Below are 25,879 nucleotides of genomic sequence, written 5' to 3'. Positions count from 1 at the left end.
TGTCAGAAGCGATCCCTTTTGTACCGCATCATGTACGGTATGAAAATGGTGATTGTTAGCTTGGAGAAACCAACAGAGGAGAGAGAGAGAGAGAGAGAGAGAGAGAGAGAGAGAGAGAGAGAGAGAGAGAGAGCGATGATATGGCATGGCCTGAGATGATATGAGATAAGATGATACAAATTTTAGCTGTATTTTTATATCACTAATTAATGAAAGTACGAATAATTACGCCAGAAAAGTTTATAATGACAATAATAGTCAAATAAATGTAAAATATATTCAAGTAATAATTGAATGTTTGAGTTTGTATGTTCATGGATCATGTATTGCAAAAATATGAAGTAATAAGAAGAGATATGCAGTGAACCTTGTATTAATTAGTGCCTTAGCGAAACTCAATCGGACTTGACGCATCGTAACACACTCTACCCCGTTTCAAAATCCTTTGATTAGGTCTTCAATGAAAGTTCAAAATGTAAATTTAGTTTTTGTGGTGCTTAAACTTACCCGAAAAGTAAACATAAAGGAAACATTATTAAAAAAGAGAAAAATCAAAGAATAATTTGACTAAATCTTGAGGAGTCATGAAACAAGACAGGGAAAGACATGAAATCTGAAGAACCCCTTAAAATTATTGATGTTATTCCAGCCACTTTTTACGCTAACCGTGCCATGTTTTTTTCTAGAAACTTTACCCGATTATCCAACGCAGCGTACGGGAATTGTTATATGTTCAACGCAGTGAATAACGACGTCGGGCTGAAAACAAACAGACCTGGGATGACGCACGGTGAGTAAAAGCTGACAGCGACACAATAACATACGTATTGTGGGAACGATGACAGTGTAACGACGTCTTAACAATAGTCACCTAATGAGATCAATCCTTTTAGGGTACAGGATGTGTGAAGGTCATGACGAATGGCAATTTGATGAATTGCCCCATGAGGCTTAATTAAATCACATATTTCGATAAGTGACACAGTGCCATAAAGAAAACAGAACTTTGAATCCGAATAATCTTAATGGTTATGGCCGATCAACTTGCCCTGGAGAAACATTTATTTTGGAATACGACATTTTATGCAGTGGGAGACATTGGGATAATGTGTAAATCCTGTCAATCAATACAGTTTAAATGTAAAGCCTGCTACATCTTATAGAAACATTTAGTAGAAGTATAAATTAATCAGCCTGTTACTTTATTCGTTGATGGAATTACATTACAATTGAAATATTAATGTGAAAATCCCGGTCAAAAGTAATAATGAAGCACCAATGCATACATTTTGAAAGTATTGTGCGATAATTGCATGCAAATGAAAGGAGACGCTAAGATGAATATAAGCGTGTCATTTTAATCCGTTTATCATTACAACATGTCTTTATATTCGGACGATACAATTTTCCCGTAATTTAATTATTCTAAATGAACTGAATTAATAACATGCATTTATTCTCACACAGTTGTGATTATGTTTTACCTCACATACCTTGCAGGGCTAACATTAGAACTTTACATCAATCAAAATAACTACGTCCCGGATATCACAGAGACTGCTGGGATACGAGTGGCTGTTGATCCCCAACAAATAGTTCCTTTCCCAGAGGACAATGGGATATCAGTATCACCAGGCTATTCAACTGAAATAGGACTACGGCTGGTTAGTAATCAGTCTCGCATTTGACTTCCAGACTCGTTGTTGACTTTGTCTTGCCTCTCAAATATTTAATTATTTTCATGCATTACATGCGTTTAATTGCAATACTCCTGTATACAACTGACATAGGGGTGGGGGGGTGAAGGGCAAAAGTATTGTATTTCATAGTGATTTTGTGTTTTATAATTTGACCATGGTACTTGTCATAACGTCAAGTCACTTACTTACTTACTTACTTACTTACTCACTTACTTACTTATTTACTTACTCTTTTCATTTCTTCTGTTGGTTTCCTACTTTTTAGTTACTTACCGTCTTATATCTTTATCTTGATTTTCTCAATTGTTGATGTTGTATTAGGGTCACTAATTTACCTAATGCTAACCTTTAACATAGTAGTACTATGTGGAGAAAAGACGTTCAAATCTTATATAATCTTGTTCAAAACTTACTTACCTTCAGGTCAAAATAGAACGACAGCCCGATCCATACGGTGATTGTATCGACGTTAATAATATTCCGAATAAATACTACAAGAACAACATCTACATGAACAGATTCAACGTGGGTTATTCCGTCGCGGTGAGTTGATTATCGTTATTCCAGACGAAGATCCATTTGTACTTCCTGTCATGAAGCATTTACATACAAGTGTATTGTTTGTAAATCCATGGACAGTTATCTTAATGAAAAGATACGGGCGTGATTAATCGATAGAATCGTAGCAGTCGGACGATAGGATCTGCTATGATTCCCTCGATTAAAACTGTATTGTGATTGGTTGATTTCAGTCATGTGAGAAGAGCTGTTATCAGGACACATTGATCAAGAATTGTACTTGTTATGACGCTGATTACCCGCCGACCGACGAAGGGAAGGAGCAGGCAATACATCCATGCAATATTCTTTCAAATTACACGGGTACGTTTCCTTTGATATGAACACGATGATACCTAGTCCATGTTGCGAGTTACTTGTGTTTTAATCACCGTCAGAAACAGCAAATAACTCTAAAATATTCTAACAGCTGAACAAGTTTTCGCTGAAGATTATATCATTTTTGAGAATTAAAATTTATGTACAATTTTAGCAACTGCATCTTCACCGATCGAAGCATTTACAGTCCAGTGGTGAGTGATGTTATCGGTCAAGTCATTCGCTATGTCTTTGTAAATCTGTATCTATCTGTCTTTTCGTATAATGGCAATGTGTATATTCAAGGTAAACGTGGCTAGGTATGGGAATGTCAAGTTTACATGAGTCGATGTCTGTGTGTTATTTGCAGAAAGACATTGCTACGAGCATGTCAATGCTTTATTCGATGCGGATAAACTTGGGTGCGACTGCCCTCTACCGTGCCAGTGAGTAAAATGAACATTGCTACATTGCTATTTTTGTATCCTTTTATGTAAATTTCGTTGAATATTTTGTCCTTGTTGTTGTTTTTGTACTTTGTCTGGTTTTATCTTTTGGTATATTTGATTTTACAGTGCCTTTAATTGGGCCTCGGGGCCGTTGGTTTACCGAAATAAATAAATAAATAAATAAATAAATAAATAAATAAATAAATAAATAAATACCTGCAATCTTGTTAACAGCCAGAACAATTAATCAAAACGATAAGATTATTTCTATACACCAGTAAAATAACTCAAAAGCCAATGGTTGCCTTAAATTACACGAACCGTTATGCCCATATTATCGTATGAGAGTTTATTCCTAGCGATCGTTCAGTGAGTTGGCGCCAGCTTATTTTAGTACAGAATGATGTTTAAGGTATTACGATTTACATTTTGCTCAAATTTTTACTTTAGAAATTAATAATACAAATCAGGAGTAACAGAGAAAAATTTGCTCATGAGAAACAAATTATCCTATGTTTTATGACACTTTCCGAAACGATGCGTTCTCGCTTCGAATGCGATCTCAATCCCTCGCTTGCACATCTCCATAAACCAAACTTTCATCCACATGTCTTTCTAATATTTCTTCTAAAGAGAACGGGAGGGTCATCTTAAAGGTCACGTGCTCCATTATGCTTCAAAACCTGTCTGCAGAAAGTATGGCATTAGGCATTAGTGGAATTTTCGTTATCGGAGAAGAGTTTGGTCGGATGTCGAATGATAAAGTAACAAAGTCAGAAGGAGCGACATTATGAGGCACTTTCATTACTCACCTGTACGTGACGTCATCTTCACTTTTACCTCTGTTTTAGAGAGAAGTCATATCTTAAATCGATGAGTTTTTCAAAATGGCCGGCAGTGCATTATCAGGTGAGTTGCCATTGTAATTTGTATCTTAAATCATAACTTGCTTAATACAATGGGATCAAACTGATTATTTTTGAGACATTTATCTTAAAGTTGCCTTCTCATTTATCTGCGAACTAAATAACTCACCTTCTCACTCATCGACCTTCAAACTTAATTACTTACCTACTTACTTACCATTCGTTCATTAATTCATCGAGGACAAACTCAGGGAAAAGGTAGCAAGACGGTTGCCAAGGTCAAAGGATTCAGAGGACATGATGGAATGGACACGGTAAGCTTATCATCTTTCTTAAACCACGTCAACGAACGATTAACTGATGTTTTAGGACACGTTGTACACAATGTACACAAACTGACGGAGTAGTTACATATTTTAGGACGCAGAGAGATGTTTAGTGTTCTTTGATATTGTTTTCCTAGACCACATTCACTACACTTTGAAGCCGAACTTTCCGGGTAGGCGTAATGAGGCGGCACATGAGTTATTTTTCAACGACCTATATTTCTTTTTGTTCTTTTGTAAAAAGGGATAACGTGGTGAGGATACAAATATACTTCGAAGAATTGAATTACCAATCAATTAAGGAGAACCCGGCCTATACGGTAAGAATTATCGATGTTTTACAAACACAACCCGTGTTTTATGCCATGAAGAGAGAGGATAAAAGTCAACAAAAGATCGTAAAAGAACATAAATTCGTTCAGTAATTTGAATAAATATTTTTAATTTTCTAGGAATTCGAGTTATGCAGTGACATCGGCGGCCAACTCGGACTTTGGATCGGCGTCTCCATGATAACACTTTTTGAAATTTTCGAATTCCTTGCTACCATTGCGTCTCTGCTTTCCAGAAGATTCTTTAGTGCTGCCGTGATGGCGCAGTCAAGGGGTGTCACCCCCGTACAGAAGATTGCGCTAAATGATCTTTAACAATTACACGACAGATTTAAAAGTTTCTAATCGCACTGTGACGGTGCCGTCATACGATGTCACCATAATGTGACGTTTTATCCTTATTGACGTATATGTTTACTGGGCAAGGGGTCTACAATAGGTCATTATGGCGCAAAGAACTTGTTTCGTGAAAATCTCCTGATTGCTTAGATTACTTGATAGCAATTGATTAACTACACTTTGGTGTTGGCGTACATGCTATATCTTACAACTATTCAGCTAACAGGTAGTCATGGCCTATTTGCAAAATACTGCAATCAGAATAAACTCTTTTCAACACATATTAAAAGAATAATTTATCATGTACTCACATTTAACTTCAAATTGCATCTTTTTGAGAGAACAGGGTTCATTAGTATTCTGTGTACTTTTGATTTAAATTTCATTTCATTATTGTGACAAATTAAATTTCGTACAGAGACTTTTTACCAGTTAATGATATCTTTATCTTCTGAAAGCAATACGATTCTTAATTTTTGATGTTGGAAAATGTGGGAGGTATCTATACCATGCAATATTTACACAGCCTGATGTTTTGAACATTTGTGCAAAGGCTCAGCTTAAACTGGCCAGTCGAGATTAAAATATTGACAGTTTTCTTAGAAATTCTTATAGCTTCTTACCGAGTTTTGATAGATTAAAATAAAGTCCTCGGTGGTTTTATTATATAAATCATACGTGTACATACTAATTATTTACTGAAATTTTAAGTAAGGCTTAAAACAATCTTACAAATCTACTTAATTTGTTAATACAAGGGAGTATGTTTGTTTCACATTCTATAAAAGGGTCCCCTAAGAAGACTCAATTGTTTTTTAAATTGGGTCCACTGTTCTTCAGCTGCGCAACTTCTATTTGTCGTGGCATATGAAACTGTGGCAAACTTTCTGTGCCATTATTGAAAACTGCACCTCGGAGACAGATGTTCTGACTCTCAAGTTTTTACAATTCTTTTCTGATCTACCAATTATGGGAGCTCATTCTAAAGCTCTTGGAATAAGAAAATTTCGACAGTCTTAATTTTTCAAAAATCGAAAGAATTTTTTTCACATAGATGCGGTCATTTTGAATTTAAAATATCGGTGAATGTTGGACAGTTTGTTTCTTCACTACCACACTTTGCAGCGTGACCCCTGAGTTTTGTTCTTGATTTGGTTAAAGACGAGGGTTTACAGTTTCACCGAGGAAAATTATAGCAAATGCTTGTCTTTTTTTTCAAGGCGTGTAATTATCTATCCACAAACCCAAGGATTCGAAATGGTAGTTCCAAATCTGTCTGCTAGCATATGCCAATTTGTATCGCTTTGCCGCAGCCTCATTTTACTTTGGGCTTCAGTTGTATTCACATAATTTTAACCAATAAGATTGGCCAATTTACGTCCTATTTATTTGGCAGATTTTACACAATGCTTGGAAAACATGGGTAAGCGTAGATATTTATGAATTTTCCTTTGCTTTTTGGCGGAAAGGGTTTTTGCAAATTTTAAAGATTTTACATTTTCTATTTTAATATCAGAGGTTAAGGTTGTAGTAATTGCCTTTAAAGTGAAAGGCTAAAACTTTTGCTCAGCTTTTCCACAATGAAACCTTCAAGCATTCTTTTACCAAATCAAGATTTGAAATGAGGTGTCACCATGCCAGGTTCGGTATTGTACAATAGAGACAAATTGCCTAATATTTAACGATATGTAAAATTAAAAATTGCCACTGTCACTGTGTTCACTCTGGAGGGAAATATATAAATTTCGATTTTAAAGAAAGTAAGACGGTTAAATTTTTTCTCATGCCCAGAGCTTTAGGAAGCGCCCACAAACTATAGACGCGAAGAGCGTCGAAAAAAATTGAGAGTCGAGATATCTGTCAATGAGGCGAATTCACTACCTTCATTGATATGGTGGACCAAATCAATTCAAGATATTGTATCTAGAGTGTAAACTTTCGAATTTTCATTTTTCAAATAAATTTAAAGTAGCCAATACACTTAAACACATTTTGTTGTCATTTACAATTCTGCAATGTACAGCTAACATGTAAGGCGCGCGTGTAAGCTAAATGCTACACTACACTACCCATCGTACCTTTCGCACTGCTCGGTTGGGTCGGCATAGTGTAGTCTCCCTTCCGTTTTCATTGAGGGCCCCGGCCCGAATATAAGCCCTTCTATACAGAATTAGTGCATTACTGTGTATGCTTTTGCAAGGAGTAAATTCAACACGATGTCATATCGAAACTACGGCTAACACTACACATGTTCTGCAGATATTGTAAGCCTTCTATGATTTCATTTAAAATTAAGCATGAGATACATGTATCGATTTTCTTTCCAAATAAATCGTTTAGCCTCCATGTTTGTTTGTGATCGTGTTTTGATTATTCAAAAGATCAGAAATCGAATACTAAGCTTAAGTGAAACGTACATGCGTATTTGCAAAGTCACATCGCATTACGTAATTTCATATGTACACGCATTGAAATCATAATGACAAAAGACATTGAATTATTATTATGTCATTATGTGGCAGTTAAGTGATCAACTGACGTGGACACACGTCATTCAGAAAGATGAGAAATAGTACCTAGACTTTTTATGGTACCTGCACTTCATTTATTTATTTGTTCATTTATTCATTCATTTGTTCCTTCGTTCATTCGTTGGAACATTCTTGAAGGTGCATGCAAAGCAATGACATTTGGTTTAATGGTTTGTGATGTTATTCTTTGGTCATGACAACAAATGTCAAAATTTTAAGTACTGTCTCAATGGCAGATTTTCGTTATTTCTGTGCAACATATTGGTTCTCTCATCAATTTGGCCACTAAAGAGAATACAAACAGATACACACTTTGATTCACGTGCACATGACATAGACACACACACACGGACCACGCACTCCACAAATAATGTACTGATTAAATGTTACAAATCAAATACACAAGGCAGTTTTATTTATTTGCTCTTGATACAGAGAAAATTTACTACAATTTCAAAATTGATTCTTGTGCAATCGGTAATATGTAAACACGGTAATTACGCAGAAAAGTATTTTACCCGGAAAGGCTTGTTAGCCTTTATCTGGATCGGATTAGATGAGAAACCAATAACGTCAGTGATTGGATGTTTTTGTCGGGTGCTTCCGCCAAGAAAACCGTTTCACACAAGTGAAATAAATCACTCCGCTTGAGAAAACCGTAACATATAGCATACGACAGAAAGAAAATAATCGCATCGCCATTTCTTTACAATGAAGGTAATTTCTCAGCAAGTTGGTACGTAACTTCGTGTTGAATAATTCATCTTGTAGATCAAGAAACATAGCGCCAGTTTAAACAGCGACAGGTGCGTAGCAACAGATATTTTAATATTCAAATTTTACATAATTTTCTAAATCAAGTCAGCGGCGAAGAAAAAAGTAGTTGTAAAGTAGCAAAAATGGATCCCTTGATCGACAGCAAACACAAAGATTCCTTCTCAGAAGTTCTGACACATCTCTTGGCAAATTCATCTTCGCACGGTCTACCAAACATACAACGTTCCAAGCACCCTGTCGGTAAACTCTTCTGGGCTCTCTTATTTTTGGCGGGAGTCGGCGTGCTTTGCTGGCAAGTGTCGGTCCTTGTGGCGACTTACCGCAAAAGGGATGTCGACGTGACTTTGAAGATGCACTCCAACACATCCATCGAGTTTCCCGTGGTGACAATCTGCAATACGAATGCTCTCAAGATGTCCGCCTTGGTTGATGACGTTTACATGCTTGCTGATCTCTACAACGCTAATTCTGCCTTCGCTACAATTATGCAAGCGTATAGGAATATAGAACACCTTGATAGCGAACCTGAAAAGTCTACTGGTGGCGCTGAAGTTAACGATTATAGGGAGGAGATCGTTCTTTCTAATTCTACTTCTGCCTTCGAAGCTGGTGACTACTCAAACATAACGACGTCTACATATCCAAGCGGCGAGCAGAAGAGCTCCACCGGACCCGAGCCCTCTTCACAACCAATGATTAACAACATTACCTATCCAACTTTTGCTAATAAGACTAACATCAATAGTTCCTCCCTGGTGAGTAACTCAATACATAAATCGAAGTGATCGACGTGTCTAGTTTGGTTTAGTTTCACTTGTTCATGAAAAAGGGCAGGTCCCCTCTACACAAACTCCTAAAGTGTAATGTACCGTATTTGTACTTTTGAGCCATATTTTTCCCGTCAGATACCTTGACATTGTTACAACGTTAAACACGTCATACATTTACTAGCCTACGTTTTCCATTCTTTTTTATTCCGTAAACGACGCATATCACTGATTTTTTAATTAATGAGAGAGATATATTAGCGATTTACATTTGAATACAAGCCATTATAAAAAATCAAAACATAATGTTATGATTATAAACCATGGTTATGTAGTGCAACCAAGACAATGCCTTCTTGTAACAATGGCCATGGTCCTTGATGATCGTAGGAAATGCTATGCATTATGAAGATTTTCAACTGTGGCGCTTTTGCAATGTCTTAAATTAGAGTTTGTTGTAAGAGTAGGATATAGCTTAGTCTTTCCACTCTACATCGCCATGACGTCATGATTTTAGCGACTACTGTTATGTTCCTCACAGTCGATGAAGACAGAATTGGAGGATTATATGGACGATGAAGATTACTACAACAAAATGGACAACAGGCACGAACTGCAATATCTGCTCCGCCAAATAATGGCTGGTAAGACTGACGAACAGAAAGCAACAATAGGCCACGAAATACAGGACTTGTTATTAACTTGTCTTTGGAAGGGGTATCCCTGCTCACCTCGGTAGGTTGGAGGCAATGTATCGCTTTTACTAGAATAACAGATATCATGTGTAATTCTCTGTCCATTTCTAATTCTGTCTCTTTATCTGCCTATCAACCTTTCTCTCTTGTCTGTCTATCAGATCTGTGTTGCTTCTGTGATTGTATCAAACTCTTTGCCTCCGCCTTTCTGAACTTTGATGGTTACATATTAATACCATGGCATATGCAACGAGCCCTTCTTTGTCCGAGCGTAAAATACCTGCAGGTAGTGCGACTTCCGAATTACGTGTGGACAGCGAATATTGTGTAGACTATTCTAAGTTAATCTAGCAAAGGACACTTTTTCTTGCGAATAGTAACATTTACCACAAACTTGTCAGCAAAATATTTTTGTCATGATATTACTTCTTTCATCACTTTCAAACGACTTTAAGGTTCAGTACGTGTCAATATGGAAATTTTTTGTTGTGTTTCTAAAACGACCAATATGCTTTAAAGGGTTTGGATATCGGTTGATTACGAGCACTTTAAGAACATTTCTCTACAGATGCGGCTTATGAATATCATTTTTGTTAAAAGGCCCTATTGAATCAATCGATTTGTCTTAGGCAGTAATTGTTCAACAAACAAGATTATTTCACGGAGAATGGGAATTTTAATTACTGTTTTCTGTTTCCATTAGGGAACATTTACTGATTAGTTGTTACATTGTGTCTTTCATTAGCGAAGAGAATATCCATTAGATGATGGAATAAGGTTTAAAAGGATACACAAATAGTAAAAACGATCAATTTGATACAAAGAAAACAACAAATTGAAGGCAATGACTACACAAATATTTTCTGTAACCCACTCTACCGTACATCAATCAAATCCCGTCCGATACATACGCGAATCAGAACAGCGACATGACAATAAAGCCATGCTCACAGTTCATAGGCCGCGAAACGTGTATTCTCAGAAATATGACGGAAAATATGGTGGCATTCTCGAAAAATATCGATCCCTCCATTTAATAGCATATTGGAAAACTTACAATAAATGATTGAAAGCATGAAATATATCAAATATCAGTGCAGCAGGCAGTATTGCTGTACCTGACTGTCGACAAATAAAGAAATTGTCAAAGCTCTTAAAGACACATCACTCTGCGTTCCATTGTCTTATGTAGGGGCAATAGTAATTACTACACCTGCACGAATTCTGTGATTATCATTTGTTGAAAATTTATTCAATTATTGTCATTTTCGTCAGTTTAGCATCTACAAAAATGTCGGTGCGACAGAATTACATTGGTACAGTGTCAGTTCTATCTTGTTTCTGGAAAATCACGCCGAAGAATTACAGCAGTTTCGGAAGGCTACAAATTAATATCGCGACTAAAATTACTTCAACATGAAACAATCTGACCCGTAAAATTTATTTTAACGTCATCCTGAAAGGTTTAGTGCTTGATGCTCTTCCGAATAAAAGGGCAAAAGTTGTGAAAATATTACCGAGACCTAGTACATGAACTTATGATCAGCTATGAAAAAAGACCCATCAAAAGAAGTGATAAATCTTTTTCTGGAAATCTGAAATCGATAGACACAAAGTAACTGACAATTTTTACTACAGTAATTTTACCCGTGTATGGAATGCAGCATATGGAAATTGCTACATGTTTCACGTGGCGAATTCGAATGAACACACCAAACCTCTAATGATAAACAAGCCAGGCAGAGACAACGGTGAGTTCGTAATATTTTCTGCCATGGAGAGGAAACATTCATTTATCCATCCAACCATACTTCCATCCGTCCGTCCATCAATCCATCCACCCGTCCATTAATCCATCCATCCATCCATCCATCCATTCATCCATCCATTCATCTACATATTCCCCAATCCACCAATCAATCCATCCATCCATCCATTCATCAATTCATCATTACACACACACCCACACATACACCCACACATACACCCACACATACATACATACATACATACATACATACATACATACATACATACATACATACATACATACATACATACATACATACATACATACATACATACATACATACATACATACATACATACATACATACATACATACATACATACATAGCGTCCTGTTCGCGATATGAACGGAGGGTAAACGCATACATACATACATACATACATACATACATACATACATACATACATACATACATACATACATACATACATACATACATACATACATACATACATACATACTAGCTTACACAAAGTTTGTCAAAAAATCGCCATCCATCAAAATTGTGAAGATGATCGATGAAGGTTCATTGATTTAACTGGCAAGTACTTCTGTCTGATATATGCTTTTAAATATTTCTCATCTAGGCCTAACACTTGAGCTGTTCGTCAACCAAGACAACTATATACCTGATATCACAGAGACTTCTGGGATACGGGTTGCAATTCATCCTCACCGTGTTGTGCCTTTCCCGGAGGACAATGGTATATCACTGTCACCAGGTTATTCAACTGAAATAGGGCTACGCATGGTTAGTCAACATTTTGAGAATTTCGTTAACATACCTACAATTCCATACCAGGAACTCGCAAAGTATTAAAGCTCATTGCAAAGGGAACATTACACTTTTAAGACCAGGTTCAAAAGTTGAAGAAACAGTAAACGGACTTTTATAAATGGGAAGGGAAAAAAATTGAAATTTGAAGAATGTGTTCATTTTAAAGAACAGTCATTATATATTGTACGGTCCACGTGACTTAGTGGCCATGTATGTATGTATGTATGTATGTATGTATGTATGTATGTATGTATGTATGTATGTATGTATGTATGTATGTATGTATACTAAAATATCTCATATTGATTACAGGTTAATATTGAAAGACAACCTCGTCCATACGGGAATTGCATCGATGCAAATAACATTCCGGATAAATATTATGACAATGACATCTACATTCGGAGATATCGTGCTGCCTATTCAGTAGCTGTAAGCTAATCTATTACTAATAATATTTTGCATGATTACCCTATATTTGGCAAAGAAACGTGTGTCAAAATTATGCCATTGAAATGAAACATTGTACTATATACATAATAAGACCAGACATGAACTTAAACGCTCACAGTGGGCTGACGTCTTGTTCCGGAACCACGTCGCTATGATGTCACAGCTGTTACTATCAAAGTCGTTCAAGTTGCAAAAGTTAATTGGTCAAGTCGACGTGTACCAGCGATTTTTACAACATTAACACAGCATGGCTGGATGTAGTCGTGTTTACGTTTAATCAGCTACATTGCCATCGAACTGCCATCGAACCACAGTGGAGGGAGTTTGATTAAATAGACAAGATGTGTACTACACAACTGCCAAAGTACTTATCTCTGAGGACAATCTATTGTGTGTCTAGATACTTCTAGCAATAAACCCTGTGTGGGGCGTGTAACATTTACAGCTCTGCAGTGTACTAATGTGACAGGTTTCACAAAAATTGGTGCAATAATGTCAGAGTTATATCACTAATTGAAACGCTCATTAAAATGTAAATGAACCTTCAATTAACTTCACAATACAATCAGATATCTTTCACACCAGTATCTGCAACATATTTCATCAAATTTGGTGGAGTTATTTATGTGTTCTACAACTAATTCCAAAACTTCATAAACTATTCAAATGAGCCGTTTATTAACTTTTAACTGCCCAATGCTTCTCAGTACAATTAGATGTATATCAGATCAATATTCATTGCAGGTATCATCAAATATTTTGAAGGAATTTCATAGTTATATCACTAATTACAAAAGTTCATTAAATATGCAAATGAGCAGATTATTGACTCGACACTCACAATATCAACATAATGTACTAAGATTGTGATCAGTGACAGTTTCATGAAATATTTTGTAGTACTTCTTGATACATGTCGACACTCTCATAACTATCTCCATAGGAAACAACATATGAAAATGATATTTGAAAACTTCATTACTGTGCAAGCCACAATAACCACAATCTAATCAGTTCTTGCCATTAGCATATGGTACCTTTCTACCAAAAATCTGACTTGAATCCGTTCAGGCATTCTTGAGATATCGTGTAAACAGACAGACAGACAGACAGACAGACAGACAGACAGACAGACAGACAGACACACGGACAGACAGACATTGCTACAACATTAGCTCACTTGTGTGAACACGTGAGCTAAATAGGAAAGCACTGTGGCGATTTGGCAATAGCATAAACTGACAGTCATTCTAAATCGTCTTGTCACAGGCTTGTGAGAAAAGCTGTTACCAGAATACGCTGATAGATCGCTGTGGTTGCTATGACGCTGACTACCCACCTACTATGGACGGCATTGACTTAAAACCATGCAGCATTCTGGGTAATTCAACAGGCAAGTAAACAAATCTGAAAATCACAATTTCAACATATGGGAAAGGATGTTCGACTGGCTGACAAGAAAATGTTACAATTTTAGTCTTTTCTTTTTAACTCATTCAAACTCAGCATAAACATCATGATACCCAGAAGAGCATTGTCTAATGCATCTCTATGACAAGCCATTTCAGTGTCAGCTCTGTGCTGTAAACATCAAATCCTTGCATAAGTTAGCAAAATAACTCCGTACAGATCATTTCAACGATGTTGGATTTTAAAAAGATTTTATATCAACAGCGTTTTCAATTGCTCGAATAAGATATGATTTCAAACGTGAACTCTTAATCATTTCCATTACTTTCTCATATTTCCAATGTAAAGGTTAAATTTCTATTCTCAAACTCAAGGCAAAATCCCTAGAACTTTAAATTGTTTAACACAGCCTGTGAGTTATTTTTACCCAAATTTAACGTTCAAAACTGAATTTTTACTGGACTAGAATCCACTTTTTAAACTGTAACATTGGAAGTTGCCCAGCATGAATTTTGTTTGGAGCCGTACAAAAATGATTTCAAGGAAAAAAGTGTGAAAATAAAATCATAAATTGCAGTTATTGTCCCTTTAATGTGATACTGATCTTTCCTGATCATTTTCAGATATATCTTGTATGGAAGTACAAACTAAATTATTCGAGGAAGGTACACTTAAGTGTGATTGCCCTCAACCATGTCAGTGAGTACATGTTAGCTGTCATTTGGCTACCTCATGAACGCAACACTGCATCTCTCTTCATAACACTCTGCTAGACTACACCAATTCTTCTCTTACCTGTATTCAACTTTACACTTGAGCACACGTAACGCTTTATGTCTGCTGCAAGAAATGTTATATAAAAAATGATAATGATAAGGTTAGGGAAGACTGGAAGTAGAGGACCAATGAAGCTTAGCTGTAGTATAACTCGATACCAACTTAGGGTCTATGTTTTACTATACGAAGGCACTGTACCCTAAGATAAACGAGATCTTTAACGTTAAAACGAAACTGTGTAGTGTGTCTTAAGTATGTCGTAATTCGTATAAAGATAAATTATTTTTGTAGCGATGGAAATTGCTATCTAAACGGAACTAGTCATTATTTTATATTTGTCACTTGAATATTATTCTGTTAATCGGTAGTTTCTGGAGATCAGATATGTCTTGCACGCTTCTTTGGATTACATTGCCAATGTTTTGAATCTACTCTGGGTGCTTTGCCACACTGTGACAAATACGAAGCGATTTTTAAGATGTTTGTAATTTTGTAAGAAGAGCTTTCTGCATCTGGCTCTTCAAAATCAATATGTACTCAAAAATTTACTTTGTCGCAGTCTTCCAAAGTTAGCGAACAGTCCTTGGGGAGAGCTGCATTGCATACAAATTGAGTAACGCGCTACCATTTATTGAAAGTGATCAAAAGTGTTATTATCCCTTTTACCAGGGAAAAGGCATACCTAAAATCGATGAGTTTTTCAAAATGGCCGGCTGCGAATTATCAGGTATGTTAGCTTTTGCAAATTGCATTTATAATAGTTTTAGTAGTAATACAAGTAGTAGTAGCGGAAGTTGTTACCCTACATTGCAGAATGATATGGAATATTTACGAAGTATGAGAAAGGCATTGATCAGTAGATGTAAACGATAAACAAAATGAATAATGAATAAAGTGAATGTGATCACAAATTCACTTGAAACAAATAATGAAAAAAATTAAAGTATCATCAAAAACCAATAAGAAGCCTGTAGCTCTTCGAGGTAGACTGATTAAACGTTCATGTACAATTGACAATCGGTAACCTTAGAAATTGCATAATTAATGGCCACAAGTAGGCTAGATGTGGAAGTTGGTAAAGTCTGTGAAAGTCTGTGGGCCTATGGAGTAATACCAGCAAATTCATGCAACCTTACTCTCAATAAGCATACTAAACAGTGACGTTTCACGGTTATTTTATGAATTATCTTCAAGATTTTGGAAAAGCTCCCTCACCTGCTAAATATTGACATTACCCGACGCAAAAGTGCCCATAACGGTCTGTCCTAGTCTTAGCTACATTATCTATTCGAATCAATTTGAGGGAAATGTTATTTCAAGCCCCAAAATTGTTGCCATGGCAACAGATGACACGAAAATGGACATATATTTCCCATTTTCGACCCCAATACAACATTCTGATATTTACTGATTATTAGCTTGACGTAATACCTATGGCAGGATTTATACCCTTCTTTATCCAATTATTTATTGCAGTCAAAGCTGACTAGTAAACTGTCGAACTTGCAAATTTCGCTCCTGGAGAATACAGGTGATGCAATGAAATGGATTGGGTAAGTGTGAGAGAGAAACAACGCCACCATGCGGCGCAATAGGTAAAGTGTCAAAAAAGTGTGAGAAAGAAAGAGCGCCACAATCACCAACTGGCGTGCAGAGTAAATTGTTTATTCGAAGACAATGCTTCAGCATGACCAGTTTTTAAGGTCAGATTACATTTGTTTGTTCATGTCATTGTTTCAATCAGACCTGTTATGAAATGAAGTCTTGAGCTATCCAAGTCACTGAAAAGTATTTATGTCATACCATGATTGATTTGTGGAATTAACAGAGATGTTTTATTGCAATAACATCGGATGTGATGACATTCTTCACTCAGGAACCATGCCATGTTTAAGTTGTTTGCATTTACCAGATTAAATTTCTGTGGGCAAAACTCTCTGGCGCAATTAAGAAAGCTTTCTAGTCATCGGGCGAATCACTTTGAGCACGAAAGCTATGTTTTCCCGAAGTTCTGTAAGCCACGAAATTATTCCAAGGAATAACAGCTATGTATACCACGCACCTTTAGCTGAAGAATTGATTGTATCGTGTTACTGAAATTGATATACACGATTGCTTTATGAAAGACCCAGACATTATAAAAATGGAGAGATATTGGCTTGTCCTAAGTAAAAAAGCTTTTGAAGCAATGCTTTCATAGTAACGAGGTCAGGAATAACAACTCAAAAAAAACAACAAGGGATAAGAGTTATATATTAACAGTATCGCCTTTTTCAAGTAACCAAGAATCAGAAACAAGTCTTTTTTCTTGCAATGACCTTATATAGAAATAAACGGGAAATTTTCGGTGGATACGAACTTGAAATATCATACCACATTGTTTTGATTGTAGATTGTTTTCATCACTTACTGTACATGATAGACATTGTATGACTCACTGACTCACTTCATCTATCTTCTAAACTGTTAAAACAAAACCATAACCTTCCTTATATCCAATCTTTGTGTTCATTTTTGCAAGGGACAATCTTGCCAGGGTCCAAATATACTTTGAAGAATTAAATTATCAATCAATCAAGGAAACGCCTTCCTACACGGTAAGAATAAAATGTTTCTTGCGAGACAGAAGAAATAATATAACTGTGGCCTTCTATTAATAACTATATGTACATGTATGTATGTATGTATGTATGTATGTATGTATGTATGTATGTATGTATGTAGGTGTTTGTGCGCACCTGTGGTCCTTGTGTGAAAAACAGTTGTAAAACACAACTGCATCTTTACTCTACAAATGAATGATTCGGTTGTACAATAATTGATATTGGACTGGCCATCTTTTATTATCAAACGTTCTACACTATAATGACTCCACTTTTTCAGGAATTCGACCTGTGCAGTGACATCGGTGGTCAGCTTGGACTGTGGATCGGAGTTTCCGTCATCACACTCTGCGAGATGTTTGAATTCTTCGCGTCCATTTCTCGTCTATTTTATCGGAGATTGTCAGTGTCGGTCGCCATGCCGTCTAGAAGCGTCACGCCTGTGCAGGAGATCACTCTGGAAAGTCTGTATTAAGCAAGGAGTTAGATTATACGCTTATATGCAGTTATTGCTACGCCTCCAGCTGTTGGGCACTAATGACGTCATCAAGCATCTTACTCAGCTTTTACTTCTTGTGCGATGTATGGCGATAAACATGGAAAATTTTAACGTATTCTCTAGGTCTCCGGCCAACATTCAGTTGGAAGTTACACTGAGTGCTCGGTGATAGGAGAATTTTGCACCAGAGGTCAGAAAAAAGTACATAATCATATAACCTTCGTACATAGATCTATTACGTAGACTGTATCGATAACAAACAGCAACTACGTGAAATCAATTTCAGATACGTTCACGTATATAAACGTTTACTGCTTAAGTTTAAAAGACAAGAAATTGACCTTTTTTAAAGATAACAATGCTCTAGTGCTTAATAATCTCAGAACCCGTAAATTATATGTTTTCGAAAAGCCTAGATATAGGGGAATATTTTGTTTACCAAAGTGTTACCATTGTTTACATAACTATCACGTGACAGGTAATTTGCATAAGCTTCAAAATCGGGTTTCCCTATGTTTTGTTTCGATGCTTTGAAATATAAGGCTAAATTTGTGTGAATGCAAGCTATCCAAGGATCTTTCAAAACTTTGTGTCAGAATTTTTTAAAATCTTCTAAAACGATTTTTATCATGCAAATTACCTGTCACGTGATAGTTATGTAAATAATGGTGACACTGTAGTTTCCAAAATGTTCTCCTATATCTAGGCTTTCAGAAAATGTATAATTTACGGGGTTCTGAGCTTATTCACTACTAGAGAATTGTTAGATGAAAAGGTCCATTCCTTGTCTTGGAGGGCATTATTGGTTTAAATGTACGATTGCGGTTCATGCGCGGCCGTGATAATTCATGTACTTTATAACCACTGACACTAACCCGTTTGTAAACTTCAATAAACACATATATGGAATGGGAGAAAGACAAGCGGAATTGTCTCCATCCAGGTGCGCATGCATTGTAAGCGAGACACCTGTTTTCAGCACACAATATGGTCATCGCGCTTAACTTAAAATATAAGTAACAAGGAATTCAGCTACAACGATGCAAATATCCCCTACTATAGATAGATCAACAAACAAGAGTAACTCGATATTAGTGATATCCCTATGGACTTCACAGAGAGAGAGAGAGAGAGAGAGAGAGAGAGAGAGAGAGAGAGAGAGAGAGAGTTTCCTTGCCTAGAAATAGCTCAACTTTCTGTTATCAGTTTTATCGACTGCGAATGGTCACTTCCAAGATCGTTACCGACTGTCCAAGTTGATGACTGATATAACATATTACATACGTATATCTCGAATTCTGAAATGTTATTCTTGTCATACCGTTAAAAATAAACAATTGAGAGAATAAATACTCGTTGGATATGTTGTCTCGATATTTATCGTCTTGTGGTATGTATTCTCAAATTTAAAGATTGAAACTATGGAAGGCACTGTGCCAGAAAATGTAGAAATGATCTGCAAATTTGTTTCAGGACTAAAATGCTGTTCCATGGTTCTCTTCTTGCTCTACGTTCTACGGTGATAATCAGAACATAAACCGATAGCCAACGATGAGGGCGGGATTTATGTACCGAGAACTGCGCACCCAAACGCATCCAAGATGTTCAGAGTTTTCTCTGCTTGTTCATTGAAAGGGGCACTTTGTGTGCCATTCATCAAAATTATGAGGCAGACTTGACATTTTAGGGGACAGCGTTGATGTTGATTTTGCCTTCCTAGGAAGCCCCTCCCAGTATCATTACGATCGTCACTAAATTTAGTTGCGTCGCCTTTGTCGCAATCATCACCCGTACTATCATCGACATCATGACATTTGTTAGCTTGTGATGTGCTCGACTGCTCTCCATCTTCTGTCGATTTGTCACCCACAGATTTCTCTGACTCAGACATTGACGTAATTGTTCCCTTGGGCACGATTTGGTCCGACTTTGGGGGTTTACATCTAATATGATTGCGTTTCATTGCGATCGAGATCGATCGGTCACTGCAGCGTGCCTACACAATGCTGAACTGAAATTTTCAATAATTCCGTATACAGTGTTTCAAGTTCTGCTTTAAAACTTCACCGCTATCAAGACATGAACATCAAATTGCACTAGTACCCATGGAGACTGAACCGTGACTACTTCGTTTGCTGTTCTTTTCGATGCGTACATTCCAGATCACGCACGTAGTTGAAGAAAAGTCTTGGTCATATGGCGCTCATGACAGTGAAACAAGCAATTTTAGTTTATACAAAAAAGGGAAAATACTGAAAGGTATGAAAATTTAATTTTTTAAATATTGTTTGAAAAAAAGTATGGGGTCATGATGCTTAATTTTCTACAAACAAAGGATGAAAAGTCACAGTTTTTCAAGAAGATCACTTAAAATCTTCAAAACAATATATAAAACTATTAATTTCAGTCCATGCTGTGATGAAATGTTCACATTCTCATTTTGTACAACACAAAGTTAAAACTTTGGACAGTAAAGATATTTAATTTAAATGAAAAAATGTTACACCGAAAATTTCGGTTCGGTAAGTCACCTTTCTCATTTTTTCACTAGTTGGCAAAAGGTAGCAAGGAATCCACAATTTGCATACAAAATTGCTAATCATGAGAGAGTATGATACTCTCTCATGATCAGCATTTTTGGTGTCTTCAGCGAGTTAAATTGTCCCGTCCGGATTTGGATTAACTCATGTCGGCTAAGACTGATCTATGCCTTAATGAGAAAATGTTGAAGCTTATTAAAAAACAGAATGTTGAAGGCAAAATTTTTAATTGTACAATCACAATTAATTACAAAGTTCGAGATGATAGCGTTGTTAAATCATCATATATTACCATGCCCTGTCCGTCGCATTTTAATTGGTCGAGCTGAACCAACTAACTGACCACAAATACTTTATTTATTTATTTATTTATTTATTTATTCGGAAGACCAACAGGAATAAAATCCCAATTACAGGCTCCGCTCGACATAAAAAGAAATACAAGCACAATCACACAAAATAAACAATAAAAACAATATATACAATAAAAACAGACAATTGCGATTCACAAACGAGATCATGTATAAAAATAATTCTTTACACTATTTTTAAAAAGACTAAATCTGCTCAAAATATCAATATTTGGATTATATTTTGCAATTTCGTTAAAAGTGGACAGAGCACGTGGAATGAAAGAGTACTTGCGAACATTTATTCTGGTTGCTGGTACCCGAAATGGACAGTTAAACCTTAAAGTTCGTTGAACATTCAGTGGGATTTGTGTTAAATAAGAACTGTTAACCACAGAATGAATACATTTGTATAAAAAACAGAGATCAGAAACTTTCCTACGATTAAAAAGGGGAGGTAGTTTGAAAAATGTGCATAATTTTCTATACTCTGAAGAACAGTAAGGTATGTTTTGTTTAAAGCATAAGTATCTGATAAATTTCTTTTGAACACGTTCAACTTTATCAACTAGGTTCTTTTGCCATGGATTCCATATAACAGAACAGAAATCGAGGCAGCTCCGTACCAAAGAAATGTACAAGGCCTTCACCGACTTTACATTATGGAAATCTTGACAATTGCGTTTTAAGAAACCTAGATTGCGCATTGCTTTCTTGACGACAGTATCAATGTGCTCGGAAAAATCCATGGAGCCACAAAGTATGACACCAAGGTCCTTGATTGACGTAAAACGTGTGATTGGAATTGTGTTAATTGAGTAATTAAAAAGAATCATCTTAGTCTTATTAGTGAAACTAATGAAGCCACATTTGTCAATATTTAACTTAAGCTTCCATGTTGAACACCAACGGACAACCCTGTCAAGATCATCCTGCAACAATGTGCAATCAGAAATTGACTGGATAGTTTTATAAAGCTTCGAATCATCTGCATATAAAATAACATTTGATGACCGAGCACATGTTGACAAATCATTTACGTATAAAATAAAAAGCAGGGGACCAATAATAGAACCCTGGGGTACACCAGATACAACTGGGCACCATTTGGAAAAACTTCCCTGAATGACAGTTCTCTGGGAGCGATCAGACAGATACGACTCAAGCCACTTAATGCAATTACCGTGTGAATAAGTAGTTTATGAGAAATGGAATCGAAAGCTTTACTAAAATCAAGATAAATTGAATCAGTTTGTAATTTATTGTTGAACGCTGTTGAAATAAAGTCTGTGTAAGTGGCTAGATTCGTCTCGACGCTTCTCCCAAGAACAAAACCGTGTTGATCATCAGAGATAACGTTAGCAACATGGCCATATAAACTCTTAAAAACGATCTTCTCGAAGACTTTACTAAATAAAGGTAATAGTGAAACAGGTCTGTAGTTTCTAATATCCTGCTTATTACCTTTTTTAAAGATTGGCACCACATTGCTACGCTTAAAAAACGTCGGAAAGATTCCGGATGAAAGGGATTTATTATAAATATAAGTGAGAGGAAAAGCAAGTTCCTCAGCGCACTTTTTAAAATTACACCAGATACATTATCAACTCCAGAAGCTTTGTTTACATCAGTGGAAAGTAGTAATGTCATTACGTCATCGTAACGTGCATGAATATTGCACAAGACGTCATCTTTTATAGTAGTTACATCAGGTAAATTCGACTCATCAGGTTTACTAAAAACAGATTCAAAGAAATCGTTAAAACCTTCAGCAATTAAAATCGGTGAATCAAACACGGAATCAGTATGTTTCATAACCTTTGGAATAGAACTAGATTTCGATTTATTAGCAACAAAACCCCAGAAACGTTTGGGATTATGTTGTGAGGATAATTCGATTTCCTCTACATACTCACAATATTTGATGTTTTTCAACTTTTTAAATTCTGACCTTAGCTGGGAAAAAAGTTCATAGTCTGCAGGATTACCAAACTTTTTAAATCTACGATGGGTATCTGCCTTCTCCTTCAATAGAGAAATTAGATCCGCATCGAACCAAGGAGGAAATTTGCGCCCTCTAAGTTTTATTTAGGGACACATTCATCAATTGCACTATTTAAAATATCATAAAAACATCTAACACACTGATCGAGATCTTCAATGTCAAGCATTGTTGACCACGGAATACATGACAAAAGTGACTTCAGGTGTACAAAGTCAGCTTTTCGAAAATTATACACAGATCTTTCACACAGAAGTATGTGACGCTTACCGACAATTTTAAGTTCACAGTGAAGAGCGTCATGATTGGATTTAACAGACTTTTCGGTGACGGATGCTGTACATGAACCACCGAAAGAAAACACCAAGTCTAAGACGTGATCATTGCAAGTTCTGTGTGCGTTGACTTGTGTCAAACCAAACTCGTTAATTATTTCGATGCATCTGTCCGACAGGTGTTCATTCCACGACGATGGCCGCACTGCATTTTGAACAATAGACCATTCAATGTAGCGGCGATTGAAATCACCACAAATACGCAATAACGGTTTGTTTATGTGCCCGTGAATATGAATAATATCGTAAACACCTTAATTTTTCAGCTAAAACGTAAATTGTAATTTGTACAAAGATCATAATAAACGAAAAAATTAAATGGAACACTTGTGGGCCAAGTTTAGACACTTTTTGAAAACATCTCCAGATTTGCAAAATTTTTACAGCTCGCGCACTACTCACTGACAAGTTCTGGGGCCCCGTTGTCGTTCGTGTGGGAAGTTTTCGTAAATTTTGACGGTTTGGGGGGTTCGTTGATAACATAATGGAAATAACAGACTCCGCGCTTACCATATTAACGTTTATTTATGGGCGCGGGCGAGAGGAAAGCCAAAATTAACGGGCTCGGCAAGCCTTGCCCGTTAATTTTTGGCTTTCCTCTTGCCCTTGCCCATAAATAAACGTTAATGGTCAGCGCGTCGCCCGTTATTTCTGTATTAGAATTTCATATTTACGTAATTTCATATCCTTTACCACTTAATTTGTGGTTTATGCTGAAATATATGTTTTTGTATCTTAGTTTCATAGCTTTTAAACTGAATCAGAAACAAGCTATGAAGTTTATTTCAGATTTCATATATGAACGAAAGCAGTTGAAAGAATTCAACATTGAGGGCGCTATACACCAAAGCCCAGACGCCCCTCCTGTAGTGTCAGCTGTAGTCTGTGTAGTGTAAATGTTCCGTCACATTTCGTTCCCTTCAAAGGCGAATTGATACGTAAATGTCATTGTCACTACTAAGCCAATGAGGAAATCTTTATTAGACTTTAATACAACGCTTAAAAATTAAAAAAAAACCTGTCCGAACAAAATAAATTGTTTCGACACCGGAAGATCTGCAAGCTGTCGGTCAACAAGAAATACGGAATGTTTTGGCACGGCTGATTTCGATGCTGACACGATTGAATCACCTTCTTGTCATCTTAAAAGCACCAAAATATATGCAGAAAAGTTATTATTAATTCCCCAGCTGCAGAGCATTTCCCTACAATCAAAGTGGAAGGACCGTGTCTCAGAGAGCGAGCTCCAGCGTGCTCTGTACTCGCGCACTATAATACATGAGGTTTGAATAAAAATGAAAAATAAGAATGATCTTGGTTCACTTTTTACGAATGAAAATTGTATACCTTCGATACCGACCTCCGTTTCTCAAACGTTGTTTTCACTTTCGCCTGGAAAATTAAATTAAGCTAATGTACGAATAATCCTACCCGGCGACCCAGAACATTTGTCGCGGTTTCAGAACTACCGTGTGCATTTACTAAATTTTACCATCCTCACAAAGTAGTCAGGAAAAATATTAAATGCAGATCTAGACGGACCCTCTCGATGCCTCTCGTTCCCTTCAAAGGCGAATTGACACGTAAATGTCATTGTCACTACTAAGCCAATGAGGAAATCTTTATTAGACTTTAATACAACGCTTAAAAATTTAAAAAAAAACTGTCCGAACAAATAAAATGTTTCGACACCGGAAGATCTGCAAGCTGTCGGTCAACAAGAAATACGGAATGTTTTGGCACGGCTGATTTCGATGCTGACACGATTGAATCACCTTCTTGCCATCTTAAAAGCACCAAAATATATGCAGAAAAGTTATTAATAATTCCCAGCTGCAGAGCATTTCCCTACAATCAAAGTGGAAGGACCGTATTTCAGAGAGCGAGCTCCAGCGTGCTCTGTACTCGCGCACTATAATACATGAGGTTTGAATAAAAATGAAAAATAAGAATGATCTTGGTTCACTTTTTACGAATGAAAATTGTATACCTTCGATACCGACCTCCGTTTCTCAAACGTTGTTTTCACTTTCGCCTGGAAAATTAAATTAAGCTAATGTACGAATAATCCTACCCGGCGACCCAGAACATTTGTCGCGGTTTCAGAACTACCGTGTGCATTTACTAAATTTTACCATCCTCACAAAGTAGTCAGGAAAAAATATTAAATGCAGACGGACCCTCTCGATGCATGTCAAAGAAAACAAGTGTATATTTTGTACTTTTAGACTTGACCTAGTATTAGAGTCCCTCCATGTCCCACCGGAGTTTTATACAAAATATATGAACATGAACGCAAAAAACATAGAAACGATATATGATGCTGAAAAAGTATTCTTGTAGCGATACGAATGTCAACATATGAATTAAACAACCATGGAAATGTGACATTAAATCGTCCTTACAGCGCATTAGTAACTGTTGAAGAGTTCACCGATCATTTCCTAAACCTTCATAGGTCATAGGTCAGTTTTTTCATATTGTTCATAGAGTGTGGATACTCATCTAAGCTGCCTGTTCGATAGCGCCCTCTACACAAGTTGTGTCATAGTTCATCGCGATGGCGTCGGATCAACATCGTGTCCGTCGTGTTCGTAGGGACGTTGGATATAATGACTTGTGTTGGTGTGATTTTGGTTAATTGTTTAAAAAACTTGAAACCAT

The 25,879-nt window shown here is 36.5% G+C and overlaps 3 protein-coding genes across 3 annotated transcripts; all 3 read left to right on the top strand.

The window, feature by feature from the left end:
• The first annotated feature begins 692 nt into the window (after nt 1-692).
• LOC139140949 (amiloride-sensitive sodium channel subunit beta-like) lies at nt 693-5,308 on the top strand. Its single transcript, XM_070710459.1, has 9 exons — nt 693-790; nt 1,501-1,664; nt 2,124-2,243; nt 2,453-2,582; nt 2,947-3,022; nt 3,877-3,934; nt 4,132-4,205; nt 4,462-4,537; nt 4,670-5,308. The coding sequence occupies exons 1-9, from the start codon at nt 730-732 to the stop codon at nt 4,862-4,864; spliced, it is 954 nt and encodes a 317-aa protein (XP_070566560.1). The 5' UTR covers nt 693-729; the 3' UTR covers nt 4,865-5,308.
• Nucleotides 5,309-8,076: 2,768 nt separating this feature from the next.
• LOC139140939 (amiloride-sensitive sodium channel subunit beta-2-like) lies at nt 8,077-14,115 on the top strand. Its single transcript, XM_070710446.1, has 6 exons — nt 8,077-8,951; nt 9,505-9,698; nt 11,297-11,409; nt 12,056-12,219; nt 12,559-12,678; nt 13,969-14,115. The coding sequence occupies exons 1-6, from the start codon at nt 8,319-8,321 to the stop codon at nt 14,098-14,100; spliced, it is 1,356 nt and encodes a 451-aa protein (XP_070566547.1). The 5' UTR covers nt 8,077-8,318; the 3' UTR covers nt 14,101-14,115.
• Nucleotides 14,116-14,727: 612 nt separating this feature from the next.
• Nucleotides 14,728-18,364, top strand: LOC139140932 (degenerin unc-8-like). The gene is made up of 5 exons (XM_070710438.1): nt 14,728-14,808; nt 15,556-15,613; nt 16,363-16,439; nt 17,408-17,483; nt 17,770-18,364. The coding sequence occupies exons 1-5, from the start codon at nt 14,744-14,746 to the stop codon at nt 17,962-17,964; spliced, it is 471 nt and encodes a 156-aa protein (XP_070566539.1). The 5' UTR covers nt 14,728-14,743; the 3' UTR covers nt 17,965-18,364.
• Nucleotides 18,365-25,879: the final 7,515 nt, after the last annotated feature.

Source organism: Ptychodera flava, chromosome 1 (genome assembly GCF_041260155.1).
Source record: "Ptychodera flava strain L36383 chromosome 1, AS_Pfla_20210202, whole genome shotgun sequence".
NCBI classification, from domain to species: domain Eukaryota; kingdom Metazoa; phylum Hemichordata; class Enteropneusta; family Ptychoderidae; genus Ptychodera; species Ptychodera flava.
The sequence above is the reverse complement of the archived record's forward strand: the minus strand, read 5'-3'. Positions and strand labels throughout refer to the sequence as shown.